At 40.4% G+C, this 24,377-nt stretch overlaps 2 protein-coding genes across 9 annotated transcripts in view; one reads left to right on the top strand and one right to left on the bottom strand.

Moving 5' to 3' along the window:
• Positions 1-73: 73 nt before the first annotated feature.
• Positions 74-19,240, bottom strand: TRMT1L (tRNA methyltransferase 1L). Of its 4 annotated transcripts, none has more exons than XM_020795094.3 (17): positions 18,969-19,240; positions 16,210-16,359; positions 15,089-15,139; positions 14,492-14,602; positions 13,534-13,647; positions 13,170-13,234; positions 12,409-12,538; positions 10,851-10,974; positions 10,236-10,315; positions 9,214-9,463; positions 7,560-7,772; positions 6,244-6,434; positions 5,728-5,806; positions 2,665-2,831; positions 1,460-1,519; positions 613-739; positions 74-525 (listed from the first exon to the last, which is right to left on the bottom strand). In XM_020795094.3, exons 1-17 carry the CDS (start codon positions 19,084-19,086, stop codon positions 300-302), a joined length of 2,256 nt encoding a protein of 751 aa, XP_020650753.3. In that variant the 5' UTR covers positions 19,087-19,240; the 3' UTR covers positions 74-299. The 4 variants fall into 4 exon arrangements, with proteins under 4 accessions (XP_020650753.3, XP_078248468.1, XP_020650754.3 ...); XM_078392342.1 differs by having other exon boundaries at positions 16,180-16,359; positions 18,969-19,091; XM_020795095.3 differs by lacking the exon at positions 15,089-15,139 and having other exon boundaries at positions 18,969-19,231.
• A 180-nt stretch (positions 19,241-19,420) lies between these two features.
• Positions 19,421-24,377, top strand: part of SWT1 (SWT1 RNA endoribonuclease homolog) — a 52,467-nt gene continuing 47,510 nt past the window's right edge. Inside the window, exon 1 of one of the 5 annotated variants that reach the window (XM_078392341.1) lies at positions 19,421-19,753. The gene's annotated coding sequence lies outside the window, so the exon portion shown is untranslated. The other 4 variants (XM_020795091.3, XM_078392340.1, XM_072998121.2 and 1 more) reach the window with 4 other exon arrangements.

Genomic DNA, 24,377 nt, shown 5'->3' with positions numbered 1-24,377 from the left:
AAAATGCAACTAGAACCAGCTTATTGTATTATGTATATTTCAAAGGCTCGGGCATCAACTTGTAAATCAGATATTGACAAAAGGGAACACTTTATTGGTTGACCCAGTGCTTCATATATATATGAATGAATTGTGATGCTAACTGAAACATGTGACTATTCAGAGGTTTTTCCAAAAATATCCTTAAGCAGTTACAATAGTTGAGCAATCACAACAAGAATTCTGCAGCTAGAGAGACTAGGTTCAGTTAAACTCTCAACACAAATATTCAATAAAGAAATTTTGCAAGAAGTATCATTTTAAATGCTTTCTTCTGCAAAATCACCTTCTGCCCCTATCTGGGAATCCTCAGAAGTCTGCAGAGAGCTTTCACTTTGTCCTCCTGTATATGTAGGCGCGCTGTACTTCACAAGGATAGATTTAAACTGTGCCAGAGGGGCATTCGTGCGAACACCCATTGGATCAAAATGGGTTCGGCTTACTCGGTAGCCAGCTTGAGAGAGGTAATGCAAGAACTTATTTAACCTGAGAAGAAAATTATAAAGCATGAAATAAGTATTGCTTCCATCAGTTGATCACAGTGGTATTCTAAAAATAAAGATATTTACTTACTTTGGCATGTTCATCCCTTTAATGCTGTGTCTGTGAATATTATAATAAAAGGCAGGATGCTCGGCATTATTCTCTAGCTTCTGCCGCTTTGCTCCATTTTGGCTAATTTCATTATCTTTTCTTTTTCCTGAAACATAAGAAATGGTTACAATTTGGATATGTTACATTTGTATCTACACAACATACCATCATAAAGCAGAATCACCTCATATCTATATAAAAGGAAGTAATTATTATTATTATTATTATTTTTTGGACTTATATACCGCCCCATAGCGCTACAAGCACTCTCCGGGCGGTTTACAATTTTTTAATTATACAGGCTATATTTCAACAACTTTATATTATATGGATCTTGGGTTTTTTTTAAAACGGTGTGACCCTGTTTTATCAAACTGAAATATTATTCCATATGCTGCTTTATTTTCTAGAGTTTACTTATATAATCTAAACTAACATCTCCTGAGCAACTCTTGTTTGGTTCCAGGTGCTCTGCTAGATCGACAAGCTACCGTATTTTTCTGTATATAAAAGGACACTTTTCTCTAAAATATTTAGATCAAAAATTTAGGGTTGTCTTATATACAGAAGTAAAGAAGGGGGAGGGATCAAAGTGCTTTGATCCCAGCTTTCCCCCTCCACTTTCTTCGCTAGAAAGTGCTTTCCCCTGCGCTTTCCTTGCAAGAAAGCACTTTCTTGCAAGGAAAGTGCTTTCCTCCTCCAGTTTCTTCTGAGGAAAGTAGGGGGAAAGCACTTTCTTCGCAAAGAAAGAAATTCTGGGTTAGAAAAGTGGGGGTGTGTATCTTATTCATGGGGCGTATTATACATGGAAAAATACAGTACCTACCATGTACAATGAAGTAGTCAGCTGCAGCATCTGGTGTCCTAATAATCACACCACACTCTTCTAAAACACAAGGAAATGAGTATATTTAGGAAACCGTGATGATTTTTGAAATAAAGGTTATGTTAGAAAATATAACTAAATGGAATGATATTTGTATAGCAAGACATTTCAGGATACTGTCACATCAATACTTTAGGGCTGGTTGATGTGGCTAGCGTTTAAATAATGTGGTATAACAGCAAGATATATGCTGAAATCTTCAATTTTGGCAGATACATTTTTAAATGGCCTTCACACACTTTGCTGAAACTGATATATCGGGTTATATACAGTTATACTTTGATGCAGTGGTCCCCAACTTTGGGCCTCCTGATGTTCTTGGACCACAACTCCCAGAAGCCTTCACCACCACCTCTGCTGGCCAGGATTTCTGGGAGTTGAAGTCCAAGAACATCTGGAGGCCCAAGGTTGAGGACCACTACTTTAATGTACTGGATATCACCACCACCCACCTAAATCCTATTTCTTGGAATGCATGTTGTGGTCAATATACTATTGCTTACCTACAGTCTACCTGAAATCCAACTTTGTTGGCAATGCTATGACTCTGCTAATCTGAACAACATAAAATGTGTGAAGAACAATTTCAATATTTTAAGATCATGGGAGTCTCAAAATTAGCAAGCAGATTCTTTAATATGATATGCAGATTAGTACATTTAACAGTAACCCTCTTTTCTGTGGACAGCTTTGATAATTCTAAGACCAAATTTTCCCATCCTGAAACCTACTGAGGGTGACTCCCCTGTTAAAATTAGGGAGAAATCTGTTTTTCTTGCTTTTTTAGTTTAGACACATGCTGCTCACTTTCATAGCTTACAGCACTCCTAGATGTCTCTCAGAAGCAAAGAATGCATGATGTGTGTGCTTTATTTGCAGTCCTAACTGTTTCAGGAAGCTTCTGGGAGCACTATTAAGTCTCAGAAATCAAGAGCTGTTTTAAAGTAAGAAGGCAAGGAAAAAAGGCTAGTTGTAAACACCAGCTATTTCAACAGGTGGAAGGCTGGCAACCACAACAATAAGAAGAGAGAACCTTCTATAAGCCACATGTTGCTTACCCCCAATTTACTGCCACTACATCGTGGGATTCTGTGACTATTTTCTTTTAATTAACAGGGCCTTTAAAAAAAATGGTGTCCTCTCACCTTGTTTGTTCTGGCTACTAGGTCCATGGATGGAAAACTGCTTGAAAATTGTGCATTCTGCTTCACAGATTAGAGTTTTTAGAAGTGTCTGGATGTCTTCTAAACCATATTGAACAGCTTCAAACAACATTCTTCTGAGAAATCCAGTGTTGAAGAGGGATCCTGACCTGGAAGATAACAGAACTGCACCATCTGTTTAAAGAATTTACTTTAAAACTAGATTTTTATAATAGAATCACAGAATCTGTCTGGGGTGGGTAGGGGGCACCGCTGCCAAACACTGTGTGTTTTGAGATTTTAAAGAGTTTGATATTTTTCAGCACTTCATTGTTTGTAAAGGATAGCTTTTTAGGAAATGAATTAAATGCATACTTTTTAGAAAAGCACAATGGAGATTTTGACCATAGTGATTTGTGATGGTTTGACACACTAGCCCTCATCCTCTTGTTACACTTGTAAGAACCATGAACTAAACTTGCATAGCTGGTGTGGATATGCCGCTGGTTTGCAAATCAGAAGCTTGCCCTAGGGCACACGTTTCTCCTTTGGATGAATTTTACTTTTAGTTTCCTTACTTACTAGACTTACTAGAGATAAGGGTATTGGTATTCGTGAATATGAATTGCCCCTCACAGCTGGACTTAATGAGGGTCCAGCCCATGGTGCTGGATCGTCCACTCATGCATCCAATGGCGGCGGGCTTGCTCATCCTTCTCCCAGAGTGCCACTCTCTTCCCACTCAGTTGGCCACTCAGCAGCCGTGCAGGGAGACTCATCCTCCCTCCCCCTGCCTGGAGTGGCTAGCTGAGTGGGAAGAGAGCCGTGCTGTGGGTGTGACTTGAAAGATGAGTGGGACTGCCACCGCCAGCGGATGTGTGAGTGGACAGTCTGGCCCAGGGGGCCAGACCCCCAGGAAGTCTCGCTGGGTGGGGATATTCATATCTGAATACAAATACCCCCCACCTCTAATTACTACTACTGTTTTTGCATTACAGGAGTCCTGTTGCATATACACCAGGACCCCTATGGCTATGGTTTTAGTCTCTGTTTTACTGGAGCCACTGAACTGTTAAGGGAAATCCCTCTGGTATACAACAGCCTCCAATTTTGTGCTCCTTACAGAAGTGGGGCCTGATACTGAGGAAGGCTTATTAGTCAACTGTTACATTTTGTATTGTATATGGTCTGTTTTAAAATCCAAATTTTATAACCAGAAAACTGACATCTTTAATTTGCATGACTTTGCATGTCTACATTTTTTTCTAATCCTTTCACATTTTTTAGGAGTAGCCATATGCTTATTGATGTTCAGGGCACATCTTTTAATACTGTATCTAGTAACAAAGCTAATGTTTTCAAAATTATTCCAGTTCAGCATTGAAACAGATTTTGTTGGTGCCACATTCCCTAAACATAATGAGCTAAATATCAGTTCTCTGTGCTATCAGGAAGCACTGGAGAAGAAATCAGAAGAGATACGTAAGTAAAATATTGGGATCCTACCGAGATATGGTTTGTTTATTGGCCAAACAACTGTTCGCTGCTTCAAAGCCTGCCTCCTCCAGCAGGTGCCCATTTGGAGGCAGTGGCCTGGCTTCCCTGCTCAACCTCCTAGCACTGCCTCTGAGTGGATGCCTGCCAGAGGAGGCGGGGCTTTGAAGCACCAAACACCAGTTTGGTCACTAAACAAACTGGCAGTTCATGCCCATCTCTGTTCCTAACAGAAAGCCAAAGAACACCTGCACTGTTTTGTAATGGATTGTAGGGTTGTTGTTTTGTACATGCAAGAATATAATGCCCCTCCTGCAATAAAATGAATTAGTGCTTTTGAAGGGGCACAAAAAGAACAAGAATGTATGTAGACATAGTGATAAATTATTTGCCACGCTGTAATTTGAAGAGTTTCTGAGAATAGTGTGAATCCAATTTAGCTTAGCAATTCATTAATTTCAGTTTCCCACTTGCTTTAGTATGGGTCTTGCAAGTTACATATCAGTTTTTTCCAAGTTGAAAAGTGAGGGAGAGGATGAAACAAGGGAAAACAACTAACTTCTTAATTAGAAAAGAACAGGTGGAGTAATGAAATAAATGGCTGAGGTTGCTAGAAAGGTTTTACAAATATTTCCAAAAGCTGATACAATTTAACTTGGGGAAATTGCTAATTCAAAAAGAATTGTACTGAGCAGAGAATTGCTTTCCAGTGATTACAGAAATCTTGCTTAATGCCTTCTGAAATTAAAGCAAGCAAAGCACACAATTTTTCAAAAATACCTCTTTCTATCATCATCATGGCTTACACAAATAATTAACATCAAAGCACAGATGAAAATCTATAAGCGATATATTTAAGTATACCACACCAGCAATTAATAACAGAACTGCAGAGCTTCAAGGAACCCTGTGGATTCCAATGTCCACCTCTATCAGGGAGGCTCAGGCGGGATTCCAGCTCCTAACCTCTAGCTCTGCTGCCAGAGACCTAAACCACTGAGCTTTCCAGCAGTGACCAAACAGACAAATATTCTGAGTTTCAGCTCTCCGAATAAACTGCCTAATAAGTAGCTTGTGGGGTCTTTTTTATGGAAGGAAAAAGCCAAGCCATATATATTAAAATCCAATCATTGAGATTGCAGAATGGACATACAGTCTGAAGTTCAACAGAGGGAACTGGAAGCGGAGAGAAATAAAAAATATCATATGATTGAGTTGTGTATCTTTAGGCTTGCTTGCAGACATCTTGGTTGTATGTATCTTTTGAGACCTGTTAAGATTAGTGAGCCTCACTCTCAGGTAAACAGTCGTAGGACTGTAGCCCTAGCTGGAATAGGGCACACAACCAAACTTTTGTTTTCTAGTTCTGCTTTCCAGTGTTTTTCAGACTGAATGCCCCTAAAGTGAAAACAAAACGATGCCCTTTTCCAAAATGCAATGTTCTTTCATTGTCACCTGTATTTTACTGATACAACTTTACTCTTGACACATTCAGAACATTGGCTCTTAGGAAGCAACTGATTCACAACTGGCAGACTCCAGGCCTATTTGAGAATCAAGAAAATGACATACCACAAAGGACCAAGTTCAACGGCAGTCTTGCCTGTCATACGGCTGTAGCAGTCGCATGGGAGCAGTCGATATGGGTTTTCTGTTGAAAAAAATGATACAAACATTCATTTTCTAAACAGACACCTGAGGTATGGATATAAGTAATGAACATAAATTTGAATTTAACAAGGTACCCTAATTGAAAAATAAATGAATAAAAGGAATTGCTATTTGCAATTGTAAGTAATTTGCTTCCTAAAATTGCTTAAATCTAAGTAATTTATCAGAGCAGCTAATATTTAGGTACAGAATGAGTCATAACACTATTCTATGAAAGTGTCATTTCAGAAAAGGGGAAGGGGGGCTTTAACTGCAAACCAGAATGCTATTCTTTTAAAAAGTCTACGGCACAGAGATTAAGTGGGGAAAAGGTTACCTTCTTGAAGATAAATAAGAAAGAAAACTCAGGGATTGTGATGGTTTTGTTTTCATTACCTGAGCCTTGCTGATAACTAGACAGTTACAGTGAACAATTACCTTCTACCATGTTTCCCTCTTTCTTGAATACCCTCTCTTCGCACCACTGACAGTGGATTAAGTACCGAATTTTCTTGACAGTGTCATCTGCAGGAGAAGGTCCTCTCAATACTCTCACCTCCACTAGAACAAAATGTTCAAGAGCCACCGCAAACAAAACGTCAATGCCTTTGTTACATCGAGCAGCAGCTCTGGGAAAAGAGATACTGTTACTCAGCGTATTCAGCAAAAGTGAACTCTCCCAATTTGATACACAGTTTTAATTTCAGTTGGAAGTGCCTCTACTTTCTGAATGGCTCTTACGGATTGTGAAAATTTACAATCCCAGCATGCTGGCATGGCTTTCTATTTTTTGGACTGTTTCAAATCTAACAAACTTTGTTATTAGGATGCCATTGAAATAATGTGGCTGAATACATCTGAAACCATCTTACAACATAGTGTGCAAGTTCGATTTTTGTACCATCCGATGGCACTTCCTCTACTCCCCTTCATAGTCTCACGTCTCCCAGTCTGCTCTGATGGGTCACCCAACCCACCATGCTAGCTTTGGGAGTTGCTCAAGGGGCTGAAGATTGGGGATCAAATTAGCTTCTTCCTGTTCCACTGGCATATGCTTTCTATTACTGAAGCCACATCATTTGAATTTCACTAATGAATACCTTGTTGAAACTAGAAATTTTAAAAATGTGCAATAATTGTGCCTGGTTCTGAGAACCACAGATCTCCAATCTTGTTCCAGTGGGAAGTCACTTCCATAACTTGTTGCATTCCTAAGTAATGATGGAAACTCCTAGCAGAGCATCTTTACATAATACTACATAGTATACTACATAGTAGTTCTGCTATTCTTTCACCAACATCTTTGCTACCAACCAAAAACCATCTGTTTTCTTCAAAGACGTCCACATTTATTAAATTAAATTCAAAAGCAGAAATCCCCCCAAACCTTGTACTCATGAATTCTAGCCCTGAACAATTAGTTTTACCCAATGATTACGGGAACTTTAGTGGTCTTCCTGATTTTCTTGCTTGCAAAATAAGGGAAACTGCTGAGGATCCAACAGGCCATGATACAAGACTAGTGATCTGCATTCAGCTTGTGCGGGGGGGGGGGGGGGAGACATAGGTTTTGCAGGTCTGTTTTGAGCTATTCACATTCTCAATCTAACTTCAAAAACTATTGGGAAACAAGATGCAGAGGACTAACTTCTCACAACTCCTACCAGGAGTTTTACTTAGCAGAAAAGGGGAAACATTGCTACTTTTCCATTCTGAAATTTGGGAGTGCCACCCATCAGAAACTGCACATGTACCTTGCTATAGCAGCAACTACCATCCTAGCAGCCAGTTCCCTGTAGTACTCAGTGCGGACAATGTTGCAGCTGTAGTGCCGTTGTGCCACATGCTGGGCCTTTGAATAGAGGGAACTGGTGTCTGTTGACGTCACTGACACAATTCCAAGATTTCTTACATTTCTAAAAGCTGCATCTAGATAGTTCACAGAGGATCCAAATGGGTCAAGATGGCTGTAGGTGCGGCAGGGGATAGAAAACAGGTACAGTAAATAATATAAACATGGTGACAGAGAGATCTATGGCACAGTCATAACCTTTTTATTATTCAAAATTCATCTCACTAAGTTCAGCAATAATAACATCCAAATATGTATGCTTAAGATGCAACGTTGGCTGCAGTATTTCCAATACAGTATTTTCCAATAATAGAATATAGTTCTATTCACTTTAGAAAAAAAAAGTTTCATTCCTGAACTGGGAATTTATTCAAGGGTGGAAACCATTCTGTAAAACTTAAGAGCTGGCCAGACAGTTTGTGGTGGGAAGATCCTGGCAAAAGAAGACATCTTGTTTTCCTTGTTTGCCTGTCTCTTTCTCTCATCCTCCCCCCAGTAGTGTTTCACTGAATGTTTGTAGTATTTGAGTTTCCTGCACATCAGCACTGCAGTTTTGGAGTATTTCCTCCATTGATTTCCATGCAGTAGCTGTGTTCATCTGTTGGAACAAAACCAACCAGGAGTTTGGTGATACCTTACAGACAAAGTAGTTTTCTTTGCCCTAACCTTTTTGTGGACAATAGCCCACTTAATGCATCTAATAAAGCAAGACTCACAAAAAGGCATTCATCTACAAAAGGCAAGTATCTAACAAACAGAAAACAGAAGTTTGTGCCTGGTTTTTCAAACTGCCTATCCAACCCTAAAACTGAAAGTATATGCCTACCCTTAAGCAAAGTAACCACTCTCTTGTCTATATGAAAATGAGGGTTGCTCAGTAAACTAACACCCGTCCAGCCAACTGCTTTTTAAGAGCCCCAGTTTCTTTTGACAACACACAGGGAAACAAAAGAAAACAATTGTGTAAATTAAGCAATAAATTATACATAGTTTCTCTAAGAATGTTTAGACAAAATGTGCTGGATTTCCAAGAGGAATTAGCCCCATATTAAAATTTTAGCCAAAAAAGTAATGAATCAATATTCATAATGCTTGAAATCTCATTAATCCCCTTTTCATATATTAATAAAGGGATACTGATGGATAATGTTTGTTACTGCTTGATTGTTACTCTTCTTTAGTTTCTCATACATGCTGTCTTAAATCATTATTTAATAGAAGAGTTATGATTATTGTACTGTAACTATTATAAGAAGAGGAAAATAATAAACATTTCTGATTATTTTTAAAAATGCATTTCAAAGTCCTATAAAGGTATAGTAATTTGCCACTAAAACATTAACAGTGGGAATTAGTTCATTACTCATATACAAGTTGCACCAATGTTGGATGTCAAATAGGATATTCTCTGAAACCCAGTTTTGCTTGATAAATATGATTAAATCTACTTTGCAGTGTTACCATTCTAGATGTTCCACAGCTGAACTATTTTCCTCTTAGGGACTGGTGAGTGTTGGAGGGGGAAGGGCTGATCTATGAGACAAGATGTCACTTACATAAAATCAAATGCTCTCAAGTGCATGATGACATTAGCATCCATATTTGTCACCTCAATGGTAGGCAAGTTTTCTTCCCCTTCTTCCATTGCTTCATCACAGTCATCCTCCTCCTTGAAGTTCACTACTGCTTTCATCTTATTTAATTGACAGTTCTCCCTTATCATTGTCACAGAATTTTCACTGTAGTCATTAATTGTGACCTTCACCGAATTTCCAAGATGCTTTGCCCATTGTAACCCCATTATGCCTAAAGGGCAAGAAGTGTATAGAGTCAGGACAGTGGCAGCTTCCTTCAGTGGTGCTTGTTCCAAAAAGTCAGGATCATGTTCTCAATATGTGTGATCCACAACTACAACAGCTCAGCTTTTGGCTCTCCAGCTGTTTTGAACTTCAGCTTAGCCAATGGTCAAGGAGCAGAACACAAAAACATCTGGACAGCCAAAAGCTTTAACTTCGGAATTTCTGAACTAAAAGACTCAAATTCTCTGTAAAAGATACAGCTTCATGGAAAAGACAGATTCCAGGTATGTGTATATATCAGTCCAAGATTAACATTCTCTTCTTCTGTCCTGGAATGCTGCAGCAGCTTAATAATATAGGTATGTTTACTAATAAATAAATCCTACTGACATCAGTGGGATTTACTCCCTAATAGATATAATTGTGACCAAAATCCAACTGCAAACTGAATATACAAGGGAAACCATGCAGAAGTTTCTCCCTTCTGCTAGCTTCCCTTTAGGTTCTTGGTCATGCAATCTGCCACATTCCTGAATTTGCAGACGGTGCAAGATCAGGCTTGCAAAGAAGAGCCTTCCAGGTAGGAGGGAAATGCTTATGTAATCCTCACTACTACACAACTAGATAAGCAAACAGGATTCTGGCCAGTGTAATATAAACTACTACTAACTTTTTAACATGTTACAAAATATCTTAATAAATTATGTACTTCAGCTTCAGTACATAATTTAGTTTTACAAATTAGATATAGTTAATAAAAGCACAGAACAGAAGACTACCTGTGGCTCCAAATGCATCCAGACATTCCAAAGGTTTCCGTTCCTCAACTAAAACGGCTAAGGCACAGACTATGAGCTGCCTAAAAGAAGAAAAGGATGTTTTATTGAAATATACACCACATATTCACTATTTATTCTTTTTCTACCCAGTTTAAGTAAAAAACAAATCACTGGACAATAAGACTTAACATAAAACAACATACTCTTCTGTAATAATAATTCTATTTTAAAAATCAAATTTAGAAGTTTCAGAGAGGTACTGTGGTGTGGTGGATAAAATGTTGAAGACTTAAGAGTTGCCATCCCCAGTTGACCATGGAAATTTGGTGGGAGGGCTGCAATGGTAAACCACTCCTTGAACATCTGATATACCTCTGAAACCTTATTAGGGTTGCCTTAAGCTGGAGCAATTTGATGTCATCATCATCACTGTTGTTGTAACCTTAATCATAAATGTTGCAGAGTGCTAAGGTTTTTGGTAGAACCTTCATCTCCCAGTATTATGATACATTTTTATATCCTTCCAACTTCTACCTGTTGAACAGAAATATCTGCCACATACTGGCTCCTGTTAATCTGAAAAATATTTAAACTCCTCCCACTCTCCATTCTTACCTGTTTAGTTTCATTTTGGGATTAAAATAGGAGTCTGTTTTCTGTGGTGTAGAGTAGTTAGGAAGGACTTGCACACCTGTGTCTGCTTCTTTCAAGACTTCACAGGTAGATTTTGGAGCAGGGGCTAAGAATGTTTTGCACAAGAAAGAGGCATGAGAGAAATTTCAGCCCAATTCAGACATTAATTAAAGGCTTCATAAACCAAGGATGAGATTCTTGACGAGATCCCTGGCTTGTTCAATACCATTAAGCTACAATCCACCAGTTTGAGCATAGCCAGGTACAATGGATGAACATAACCCAGAAAATAAGGTAGGCACTAGCAAATGACAGTAAAGGTGAGGGAGAACCATTAGGCCCCAATGCCTGTTCTTGGCTTCTTAAGCTTTGGTTTGTGATACATAAGCAATTATCTGAACCAGGCCTATAGTGTCCTTTCATGTTCAACCACTAACACATTTACATTCACAATAAATGGGGAATAAAGTGATAACCAAACAACATACTTCTAAGGAAGCAAGCATACATTTTCAGAATACTTGCAGACCATTTCCTATGTGAGAAATTGCCACAGTGCCACCATATCACATTTGGATTCATTTACATTCCTGGAAGCAACTCTTTCTTGATCAGAAAAAAATCTAACCACAGGACAAAAGGTGTGCAAGTGCTCATGAAAATATCTGAGCTATCATCTGATTGTTAAATTTCTCAGTCGTAAAAGAAAAAAAAATTGAATGATGACCCAGGAACATATGCATCGTTTGCAGACAGGAAATTGACTATGAACTGTGATGCTTTTATGATATACAGTCGTGTCCCGCTCTACGATGAATCCGCTTTACGTTGATGTTTTTGCGATCGCTTTTGATGTTTTAAATGGGGTTTTTCTGCTGTGCGATGATCGGTTCCCTGCTTCAGGAACCAATTTTCGCTTTACGACAATCAGCAAACAGCTGATTGTCGGGTTTCAAAATGGCCGCCGGCTGAAGAAAATGCCCCCCCGGCTGTTTTCTAGGACGGATTCCTCGCTTTATAGGCACCGAAAATGGCCACCGTAAGGAGGATCTTCGCTGGACAAGCAGGTATTCAGCCCATTGGAACGCACTGAACGGTTTTCAATGCGTTTCAATGGGTTTTTTATTTCGTTTGACGTTTTCACTCTACAGCGATTTCGCTGGAACGAATTAACGTCGTCAACCGAGGCACCACTGTATATTTTCACATGAAAATGAAAGACAAGGCAATTTATCTATTTTATATGCAGGTTTTTAAAAACTAACATGAACACAACAGTTTCATGAGCTTCCATTCTCAACAATCCAATGCGACCCATTTAGACAAATAAGGTGATAAAGACTGCTTTAAAAAACACTGAAATTATGCAAACTTGATGTTCTTGTGCAAAGAAATTCTTTAAGTGCTTGTGGGTTAGACAGAAATGGACATGGACACAAAATTAATCCTATCCTCGTGTTATCACACATTTCATCTGTAACATCCTATGATCAAAATATGGTACCTTCATTGAAGGTGAAAGAGATATTGACATATTCACCTGGAACAAATCTGGATTTGGTTTCTCCTTTATTCACATGGCGTTTAATATGCCCTATCATATCAGTCCTTCGAGTAATCATTGCTGAACAGATAATACAGTGATAATGAGCTCCCATCTTTGTAGATACCTACAACACATATTGCAAGCACATTTAAAGATTTTCAGATAAGCCTTTTAATATTAACATGATACTAAGGTGGCTGGATAGATCAGTGGTTTAAGTATCAGTCTGTGGAGAAAGGGGATGGGAGTTTGATTCCACACTGTACCTCCTAGGAAACGCCAGGCTATGTGGCCTTGGGAAGCTGCACAGTCCCCAGAAGAAGGGAATGGTAAACCAATTCTGAGTATTCTCTACCTAGGAAACCTAGGATTTTTCAGGATGCTCATAATATAAGCCCTACTCCAAAAATAAGCCCCAGTTAAGTGAAACCCCGCCCTCCACCATTGTGCAGCAACCAGAAGATGACATGACCATATTTGAATAAATGTAGATTGTTGTACATGAAAAAAATAATAATAAAACATCTGAAAATAAGCCCTAACACATTTTTGGAGCAAAAATTAATATAAGACCCTGTCTTATTTTCGGGAAACACAGTAGTAGCAGTAGTAAACTCAGAACTTCAGAGTTGGAAGGGAGCCAGTAGATTATGGAGTGTAGCCCTTATCAAGGAAGCACAATGGGAAACTTAACTCCCAACTTCTGGCTCAGCAGCCAGATGTCTACCCCACTGAGCTAGTTCAACATCTATTACCTGGTCTCCAGCAATGTTTGGTTTCGTGGGGCGACAAGGTAAGTGACAGATACACATCCTGTAACCTGGAATGCAGAAAGACCATTGGTCATCTAACTATTTGATATATACACTGAACAGATACAACAAAGACGGTAAATTCAGGGAACTTCATTTAAAGCTGTCCACTGTTACTTCTGCAGTCATTTAACAAGATGAATTGACTTTATCTCTGGACCTAATGAGGGGTCTTTGTGAATAGTTGTTGGGATTTGGGAAAACTTGGAATCTGAAGCACTGAGCAGAGTTTTAAAAGAAAACAAAAGCTTCAATTATAATGCTGGGTTTGTGTTTGCATAAGCAGTGGCACTTCAGCCATCTTTACCTTCAAATTCCACAGACACTTTCCAGTGGAGATTCTGAAGGTGCCGATGCAGCTTATGACCATAACAGGATCTGAACTTCTCTTCCGGACATAGGGGACAAGATTTCTTGCCAGCTGATGAAACAAAATAGAAAAAGAAGGGATGCAACAACCCAGACTCTTGTTTTGAGATCACGACTGCTTAGAAAATGTCAGACAATATTACTGGCCTTTACAACCTCTTAACAAATTCCACCCACCCACCTATCCAAAAAATGAAAACAATCTACTTTGCCACATATTTCCAGCACTTTTGCAACCCAAAGATACTATTAAGAAGGTAAATTGTTCATGGATCCCTTTGCACTGATTGAATAGGTTCTAGCTTTAGGGGTAACAAAGCAACCACCTGGGGCAGCCGACTTGAACAGAACTTCTTGCCTCTGTGGTATAAAGCAGAAAATAGAACTCTCTGCAAATCTTACCTCTTTCACAAGATTAACACAGGTACATTCTGCTAAATCTAAGTTTGATCACAAAAATAAACCATGCTCTTCCTCTCCCCACCTATTCTCTTTATGCTATAGACACCATGCTTTCCTCTCATCCTCCTCTGTGAAGATACCTCAAGTAGATTTCCTAGCTTAGGAGTGACAGTAGAAGTAGAGCTGCAAGCTATACATGCAATAATATTTATCTCTCTTAATTTCTCACACACTCATTTTATACACAAGCCTTGAAATGATCTGACATACCACTACAGATATGCAAATAATTAGAGCTTGTAAATCAGCAAAGTTCATGGCTTCTTATTTGGTTCCTAAATTCAGGCCAAAAATACATCTTCCCTGGACAAATCAAATTATTTACTGTTTCTTTTTGTTACTGTCAGTCAACTACCCTTCCAAGGAATCCAATGATATAAGCATTCCCTTTGAGACACACTCCGCTCACCTCAGGCACTAGTTTTATTTAATACCTGCCATTTGATGGTCTGCATTTTGGGAAACGGTTGAGATTAGGCAACTATCCTTCAAGTCAGCCAGTTTCTCTAGATCAGCAAGCGTCCTCTGAATTGAAACATGTTTCTCTATAGGAAAACAATTCAATGAATTTTACCATTAATGTTTTTGTGTTGCACAGAGATTCACAATCAACTGCTACTTAATTTTATTCCTCCCAAAAGCTTTCCAGGTATGTGGGCCTTTTGTGCTCTGCATCAATTAATTCACTCTCTACTTGCTTATTCACTAAACCACTGGTTCTTGACCTTGGGTTACTCAGGAGTTTTGGACTGTAACTCCCAGAAGCCTTCACCACCAGCTGTCCTGACTGGGGTTTCTGGGAGTTGCAGTTCAAAAGCATCTGAGTAACAAAGGTTAAGAAACATTGCACTAAACCATATAACCATACTGTCTATTGCTTCCTTTTCTCCTCCTACATCTCTTCTGCAAAAATGAGCAAAATATAAAACTATTCTATGCCGTATAACAATTCATGCCAGATTTTAAACAAAGAACATAAATTAACTAAGTACAGATGAAACAAACTAAATATCACATTTCTTTTAGTTTACCCGTACTGGAGAACTTGGGTTTGCTCAGTGCATATTTCCTCTGCTCTTGTGCTAAACAAATAAAGAAAAGTGTTGCGCCATGGCTGTTCCTAGAAAATCTATTCTATTCTTTATTTTCAGTTTTTATCTTCTGAAGTAAAATGCTCCTAATCATATTTTTAATTACATTTTGTTTTCAAAAAGGAGCTTTCAGAATGTTCGCAAACAGCATAGATTTGAATAAATAATTATTTATGTGCTTTTTATAGCATATACTCCAAACATTGTTTGAGTGTTTGTTAGAGAAAAGCATTCTAGAAATATTATACATGTATTAGTCTATTTCGGAACCAAACACAAGATGTTTGTTCTTTGACAATAATTTGGAATATTTACTGCAAAACACATTTGTTTCCTATGCATATTTACTTGGAACTAAGTTCCACTGTGTTTCACAGGCTTCTCTTCTAATTACTGTATTTTGGTGCTTTGAAAATGATTCATTCACCACACATTTTGGTGCTGTGAGTATGTCTACCTTGGTTTGAAGTCGTGTATTTTGATACTTTGTATGTTGTTGTTATGAACTGTGAAGTTACATCAAACTTACAGTGACCCTAATAGGGTTTTCAAGGTGTATTGCTACTATACGTATTTTTCAAGGTGAGATATTTAAGGAGTAGTTTTACAATTATTATGGCTCCTGTAAGTACATATTGTAAAAGACATAAGAGGCAGGCTTCAATGTTAAATTTCCACAGGTAGAATAGTGACATCTAGAGGATGCAGAACTTGGTCACCCCCCCATTTCCACTGCCATCCCCAAAATCTGTTGCTGAAGGCTGAAAATCCTCCACAGCTGATTTTGAGGCATCCCTTAGGGCTGCTAGAGGTTCTGTCAGGCTGGATTTCGGAAGACACAAGCATCTGTAGTAAAGAAATGGGTACTTCTGACTAAACATCTTCCAATATCTCTAATTGAAAAATGTATGTTTAGCATTCTAGTTGAGTAGCAGTAAGTACATATGACTATTCACTTGCATTTCAGCAAATACTTGAATGAATGTAACTAAAGGCTGATATTCTAAATCCTGTACATATCCCCTACATACCACAAACATTCCTACGTTAAGGCAGCAAACCTCTTAGACAGTCAGATGATGCAGCCAGTACGTCACTTTCTTTTACAGATTCTTGCTCCTCTGTTTCTTCCTCTGTGATTTGTATTTCTTCCTTCATTATTTCCACATCTGGACAGGGGCTTACAATTTTCACAGCAATACCCATGCCATCTAGAGAAAATTGAAAAAAAACCCTTCACAATACATTTGTATCCACCTCATTAGTAGAAATTCAAAATGCACTGGTAGTACAACTACATGGGGGGAGCATAACTATGGATTGGATCCAGACTAAGTTATACTCAAGAACGGACAAAATGATATTAGTGGAACTTACATTTGACATTACTAACTTAAGTTCCATTGATTTCCCTCATTCTACACTAATTATGACTAAACCTAGATTCGACTGTTTGGAATGAAGGACACGTGCCCATTGCAGGCCTTCCAGAAATTACTAATTATTATGGATGCAGCACTTCAACACTTTCACCATGATTAAGAGATGGGATCATATAATTCTATTCCCTCTTCAATTTCTCATCTCCTGGATAGAAATTTCTCTCACATTTGCTCTGACTTTTTAACCATGTTTTAACTATAACAACCAAGATTTGAAGCTCTTCTACAAAATGTAAGTAAAGTGGAATATGGTTGATGGCAATCATGGTTAATGTGAGTGTGTATGACACCTTCTTAATGCCATGCTTGCTCTATTAATGGATATGATTACAGATTATGGCTGGGCGTGCGGCAGGTGGCTCAGCAGCATGGGGTGGCGGGCAGCCCAGTGGTGGCCTCTGGCCACTCAGGCATGGCCGGCTCTACTTCCTTCCCTCCGTACTGCCCGCCTGCCTGCCTTCCTCCCCGGCCGGCACGGCCCCGTGTCACTCACTCAACGGTGGTGGCGGCGGTTCCTTCCTGGCCCAACTGAAGTGCACCCGGCGTATAAGACGACCCCCCCACTTGGAGTCATGTTTTGGGGGCCCAAAAAGTCATCTTATACGCCAGCAAATATGGTATTTCCTGTTTTCAGCCAATAAATTGTGAAAACTAAAATTGTGAAAACTTTTTTCAAATCACATTTTCTAATTCATACTGTTGTTTGTGACATCTATTTTCATCTTAAAATAATGTTGTAGAATATTAGAACAATACCCCTTTTCCTTCCCAAAGGCTGTATTATGAAAACTGCAATCAAAAATGCAAAGCCTAAGTCAATACCAATTTTCTTTCTCTCCTTTCTAAGTGCATTCACATACTTAGGATCTTGTCCAGATGAAATTTCTTGGGTCAGGTGATTGTAGGCATTCATTAGGTGACATTAATCTTAATCATAATCTTAGAATTGCATTGCTGGAAGGGATCCTATGGATCTTTTGAGTCCAACCCCTGTCAAAAAGGCACCGTGGGGAATCAAACTCCCAACTACTGGCTCCGCAGTCAGATACTTAAACCACTGAGCTTCTTTTGCTAAGCATAAACTGATAAAATCTGAATTATGTTCTCCTATCTAGCTGCCTGGGAGACAAATATGCAAAAGACAGAAAATGGAAAAAAAACATGTTTTACATTTTATTGTTGTTACCTTCTACAGCACATGCATTCAAAAAGAAAATGTTATCCTACATATTCAATCAGAAAAGTATTCTGTACCTGGGTTATGTGAAAAGTGCTGTCCAATGTGGATGGGCAGGTGAGAATGTGAGAGAAACAAATGCACTCTTTCATTACATTTACTTTCATTTTCTTTATAACATCCTGACTGTGCATGTTTTATCCATTAATCTGAGGACATTTTTTCATCTGAGGAGAAAGACTGTGTAGTCTTCACATTGAATTCTATGACACATTTGTTAGTCTTAAGTTGCCACAGGATTCTTGTTTTTTTGTTATGAAACTATAGTTATGAAAACTGCAAAGGAATCTTAAAAATCAACTCCAATGGACTCCTTTACTGTATTTTATTTTGCAACCTGTGGCCCTCCAGATTTTGCTGGACCACAACTCCCAGATGCCTTAGCCAACACTGTCCATAGTGTGAGAAATGATGGAAGCTGCAGTCCAGCAAGGTGCCCACTGGGAAACTGATCAACTCTCCCCTTCCAATCAGCTCCTCCACTGAGAGAAAGTTATAGCTGAACTGGTTCATTCAGGGATTGTTTCTGAGGCTGTGCATAGATAGCATCACGCTTTGTTCCCGGTGAGGTTGTATGTAAAGCAAGTCCTGCCCTTTCTGGAGACTCCTCCCAACTCCAAGAGCCAGTAGAGCCAGAAGATGTTAACCTTCCCCCCCTCAAGGAAGGCGGCAAGGCGTGTTCCTGCAGAAGTCACTCCTCCATGCTCACCGCCACCCAGTCAACAACAGGGAAGAAGTGAGAGAAGGCTAGGCCAAGGAGGGAGCACCCCGATGTGGTGGCCCCATCCATCCATTGCAACCAACGCGCCTTAGAAGCACACCTCGCCAGTGCAAAGAGTGACGGCTGCACTGAGTTTTAGTCCATCCAGGGCGCACACGCCGCCAAAAGTGTACCTTAATCTACAGGAAGTTGCGGGAAACACTTATCTAGGGGCTTGGACTTTAACGTAGGAACGGGTTGGCCTGTTTCCTCGTGGGGAGGATTTCCTCGAACTGATCCAATGGGTAACACAAACACACACACACACACAAGACCCGCTGCAGATACAATCCCAACCACCCCCACCCCCACCCCCACCCCCAAATCTCACGCAGGGAGAATGCCCGGGCACGCCCTCGCCCGCGCCCTTTCCTTCCTTACTGAGTCCCGCTCCTCGCTCGTCTTCCTCCTCCTCCTCCTCCTCCCTGTCTCCCGCGTATCCCTTCTCCTCCGGGGGTGGCGACAACCGGGGCTGCCCTTTCCCTTCCTCGGCCGCCATCTTCCCCTACGGAAGCAGAGAGGAAGGGGAAAAGGAGGCGGCGGCTGCTCCCTCCCCTCAGTCTCCCCCCCCCCCGCAAGAGGAACGGGAGCGTTGCTTGGGGTTGGAAGCGCGGTCAAAAGTCGAGACGGCCTCGGCGGAGGAGGCGGCAACCTTCGAGTCGCCACGCCTCCCGGCGACCAAGGAACTACGTCGCCCAAGAGGCAACGCCGCCGCCCCTGAAACTACAATCCCCGACGTAGGCCCTAAAGCCGGCCGGGGCCTCGATGGGAACCGGATATACCGCCGCCGGTAAAAGGCGAAAGGTCGTGGGTGCAGGAGAGGCGGTGTCGACGACGACGCGGAAGGCCCGGGTGCCTTTTTCGTGTGGCTGCGTTTTGTTGTAAAAGGGAAGCCTCCGCGCTCTCCCGGCAGGCAGCGGCTTTCCTCGCCGCCTCAGAAACGAGCCCCCAAAAGGCTTCAGGGGAGACGAGGAGCCGCCCCGAGCCCCGCGGAAGTGGGGGGAGGTCTCCGTCTCTAAGAGCGGGCTTTCCGCCTCTCGGGTTCCTTCCCCTCCTTCCTTCTCGTTAAGAGGGGCGAAAGAGGCACCTACTGCGGAGGGCACGACGGGCGAAAACACGCGAGTTGGCTGGCCGTCGGGAGTCGTCACCCCCCCCCCCGAAAAAAGGTAGAAACTAACCCTCCCCCCGGCGTGAATTTGTGCTCTTCGTAAGTCGCATGATGTGTGGAAACTATGATGTGCTGCTAACAGTTTCTGTGCTGGAAGAAGAGAAAGAAACTGAACCACAAACAGATCTTGAGGGAAGTCTAACTGGAGGGCAGTATCGTCCACGAAGACTCCTTCCAAATCCAAATAGTCGGCCTTTGTAGTGTAAATGCCTCAAGACGTTTTGTTTGTTTTGCTGCCCACTCGGCTCCCTTCCTTCACCGCCCAGTGTTGTGCCCTCTGTCTTTCTTGCAGGTGTGGGCGAAAGGAGAAGGCAGCCCGCAGGCTGGGACGGACGCCTTGATACGAAACTCTTCTTCGGGTTATTATAACCGTCGAAGCCCTTCGGGGAAAGGGCGCCGGAGTGGCCGAGTAAACGGGCTTCGAAGGGGACCGTGGTTCTCGAAGGTCCGTCCGCATTGAGCGGGCGAGGGGGCAAAACTACAGTACCCAGCATGCACCCCGAGAATTTTCTTTATTTATTTCATTTTTTTTAATGGTGATGGGCAGAGACTGCAACGGACGCTCAGCATTCGTTGAGATGCTACAAATAGAGCCGGGTTGGCTCGTCGAAAGATCAGCGAGCTGCCCCCCGGGAAAGAAACCTTGAGGAAAAAGAGGTTAGCGGCTGAGAGAGTTGGCCAGTTGGTGAGGCATCCCTGGGGGAAGAACAGGTATTTCCTTTGAAAAGGAGACATGCTCCTTGGAGATGTGTATCCAGCTCCTTGTGTTCCATAATAGATGAAAAGCACTACCATGACAGGGAATCCGGGTTTGCCTTCTCTCACCCATCTGGACTGTGGTAGGGAGGGGAAATATCATCATATCATCACCAGACCTGGAAGGGACCCAGTGGATCCATGGTTCCAGATATTATCAAGGAGGCTCAGTGGGAAATCGAGCTCCCAACCTCTGGCTCCACAACCAGATCGATACCTAAACCACTGAGCTGTCCTGCAGTGTGCAATGCTTGTGGCAGGAAGCATTTAGATGAACAATTTTGATTGCCTTTGTTGTCTTTACAGAGACAATTCTTTCAAAATTGGTGGAGTTTGTCCCCAATTCTTGGGGAGGAAGCAGCATATGAAAGGAGATTCTATAAGATGTGTAGGAATTTGGCAGTGGTGCTCTTCTGTGTTGTGTCCTGGTTTTGTAGACTTTGGCTTAGTGGGGATGTTTTTAGGGGTTGTTTGACAGGTAAATAATGATGAAAATGTCCTGCTAGATTTCTGCATGACTGACTGCTGTTCAAGTTATGAGAGTAAGTCTGAATAATTTTCTTAGAATTTTGTTTGCAGCCTCACATGCTGCCAGTGGTTTGTGTGCCTGGGAAGGATTTTTTGGTTTGAGATGATGGTTTATCTCTCCAGCACTTACCAATTGTTCCTAGCAGCCTTTGAATAGAAAGAGACTGTCTTTGGTATGGGTTTTCTTTCCTCTGTTGGATTCAGGGTTTTTGTTTTGTTCTGCTATTGATCTGTTCAGCTGGTTGCTTAAGTATATGTGCCGTAAAGAAAGTAGCATACACAAGACTGTAATTTTAAGCAACTGTAAGTAAATTGTTATATATTTTTCTTCTACAAATGTCTCAGAGTCATAGAAAATGTAAGTGCCAATTAATGAGAAGGAGGTGGACTTGGGAAATTTAGCTATTCTCCTCTGTGAATAATAGTAGGGAGTGGGCCAACTCAGCCTGCAGACGGAACACATTCCACAACCCGAGAACATCCCCAGAAAAGGTTTCTCTCTCACATTCCCATCAGATGTGCTTCCAAAAAGAGTGGGATTGAGAGAAGGGCTTCCTCTGATCTTCTTAAGAGTGGGGAAGGCTGTAAAGCGGTAAACAGCTTGGGTCCAAGCTGTCTAAAAGACCATGTCTGATGGTTTGAGAGAGATTTTTAAATGAATTGTTGTGTTCTGTTTTAAATGTATTTTAATATTGATTTTATTTATCATTTTAATATAATTCTTGTTTAATTCTTTTTAATATTTATATTTTATCACTTTTTTTTTAATTATTTTATTTTATTTAGGAACAAGGATAGAGGGTACAGAAAGAAAGAGGGGATAGGAAAGGAAAAATGGTTTGGGGGGATAGGAGAGCATTAAGTATAACATCATCCAATCAATTCATATTACTAATACATATCAACTTTTTGCTTTTTCACAGTTTGATTACCCTCCTGCTTTTATCTTATCATTTAATTTTAATTTTATTCTATGTTATTCCAACATTGTCTGGTAGCTGCTGCCATTTATACAATACATCCCATCGTTCAGTCTCTTTTTGAATTGAACAGTCTTTCAGCCCATCTGACAGAATATCCATTTTTTTCACTTCCCATATTTTCACCATAAAATTATCTGGTTTCAGTATCTCTGCCTCCTTAATATTTTTGTCATAATGCTTTTTAATTTTGGAAGCTGCATGGGTCACTGGATAACTCTCTACTGCATTCATATTACCTGGTGTCATGTCTAATACAGACGATTCTAAAGTCTGTACAACTTCATTTAAGTTTTGTTTGGCATCTACTGTCCCCTCTTTCGTCCCTTTCATCAAATTTTCTATTTTGCTAAGACCTGCATTCACTTGCTGAAACCCTGTTAATATTAGCCTTTGTATATTAATCTGCCATTCCTTTTCTATTTCTTGCACCACTATTCCAGAACTTTGGGATTGAACAGACCAAGTCTCCATTTGTTCTTTTAAATTTTTGGGGTCCATCTCAAGCTTTGGGGTTTGTATGGTGGTGGTGGTGGTATATTTTATCACTTTTGAATGTTGTCTTTTTAATTATGTATGCTGCCTTTGGACCTGTTTGGGTAGAAAGGCAGGATATAGATATTTTTAATTAGTACATTAATAATTAGGGAGATAAATGATCCTTCAGATAGCAAGTACATAATTCACATAGGATTTTATAGGTCAAAACCAGCACCTTGAACAAGCTCAGAAACAGAGTGGCAAAGTTATCCCCGTCATTATTGCAAATATTGATTTAACATAATCTTACTAAACAAGTATTGCTGTAATGTGTTACTTTTTTAAAATGTTGAAATTTATTGTGATTAGTTGATTTGTTTTCAAGTAACATGTGAGCTGCCTTGGGACCCTTGCAGAAAAGGCAGCATACAAATGAAAATAAATAAAATGAATAATAAATAAACATGGATGAGACTGTGGACCAATAGCCATAATTTATTTTCTAGCCTGAACAGAGAAATAGAGAGACTCTTTTTACCACTGATATATGATGAGACAGATTTATTTTGCTGATAGACAGGTTCTTCCCATTTGGCCTTCCCATGCACGTTTTCTCAATTATTGTACTGTACTGTGTGTAGTGAATCTGTGGAGAAGCTTTTGCAATGGAGTGACCATCTGTGGTCCCCCAGGTTTCTTTGGCCTACAAATGCTACCTGCCTAAACCAGTATACTTAGTGGTGAGGGATTATGGGAGGTGTAGGCCAAAAATTTACAAAGTACATGGTTGCTTACCACTGCTGATGCAAGCTCCCCTGCTACTAGAGGCAGCAGGAGAAGTACTACCAGTCCTCTTGCTGCTGCTGCAAACCTTACTATCCCTTCTCGCACCTCAGTGCTGCTCAGAAATGTTTATGGAGCAAGGGAGGAGGAGGAAGAAAATGTTGATAGAAGCAGCAATGGAAGGTTTTGAATGGTTGCTGCCTGCTTGGTCATCTTTGGCGCCAAGTGATCAATAGCAATTCAGACAAGTTGCTGCCTTCACCATTGTTATCCTCTTCTCCCTTCTTCATAAACATCATTCTACTTGGCAGAAGGGGAGGGGACCAGGTGTTGGCAAGCAGGTAAGATTCCACTATTTTTGCCAGTCACTCAATCCTTCTAATGGCTGGGATGGCTGTGCTGCCTGCTCTTGCCTTGTTACATAAGAAATGGTCAATAGCCTTATGATTCATCAAACAATATAAGAACTGAGAGATGTAAGATGAACTCAGATACACTTTCATTTATTGGAAAAGGGTCTTGGAAGGGAGGAAATTAACCCATCTGTCTGCCTGGAAGGAGGTGAGAGAGAAGAAAAGAGAATTCAGCATGAATTAGGTTTTCAATGAAAAATTACCTAAATATCCTAGCCCTACTATTTTTGAGCAAGGATAAGGAATGTGTATTCCTCTAGATATAGGGCTCCAACTCCTGCCATCCTTCTTCAACACGACCAGTAGGCAGAAGTGATGGAAGTTGTACATTTGGAAGGCTTCACGTTTCCCACCCCCAGTTTGAGACACATGGTTTTAGAAAGCCTGCGATGAGAAGAGGAATGTGCTCTAGTTAGTGCAAAGCAGCCAGCTGTGCTTTCTCCATTACCATCTGACAGAGTTAATATGGTCAGTCGCTTTCTTTCTAGTATTGTAACAGATGGGAAACAAACAAACCCCTCCAATGTATGACAGGAAAAAATCTTGATGTATGTATGTGAGTGTTTGGGAGTTCATTGACTAAACTGTTGACACAAATTTTAGGACTTAAAAAAGTAGCAGATATCATAGTATCATTATGAATAAATGAAAATTATTCAGATGTTTAAGCATGAAGTAGGGT

This window comes from Pogona vitticeps, chromosome 4 (genome assembly GCF_051106095.1).
Source record: "Pogona vitticeps strain Pit_001003342236 chromosome 4, PviZW2.1, whole genome shotgun sequence".
Taxonomy (NCBI): Eukaryota; Metazoa; Chordata; class Lepidosauria; order Squamata; family Agamidae; genus Pogona; species Pogona vitticeps.
The sequence above is the reverse complement of the archived record's forward strand: the minus strand, read 5'-3'. Positions and strand labels throughout refer to the sequence as shown.

Coding starts and splice junctions, on each gene's coding strand:
- TRMT1L (XM_020795094.3), bottom strand. CDS start 19,086: ATGGCGGCCGAGGAAGGGAAAGGGCAGCCCCGGTTGTCGCCACCCCCG. Junction 6,435..7,559: donor GTAGTTGCTGCTATAGCAAG/GTACATGTGCAG, acceptor CTCTTTTCCCAG/AGCTGCTGCTCGATGTAACA. Junction 5,807..6,243: donor AGAGGGAAACATGGTAGAAG/GTAATTGTTCAC, acceptor TTTTTTCAACAG/AAAACCCATATCGACTGCTC.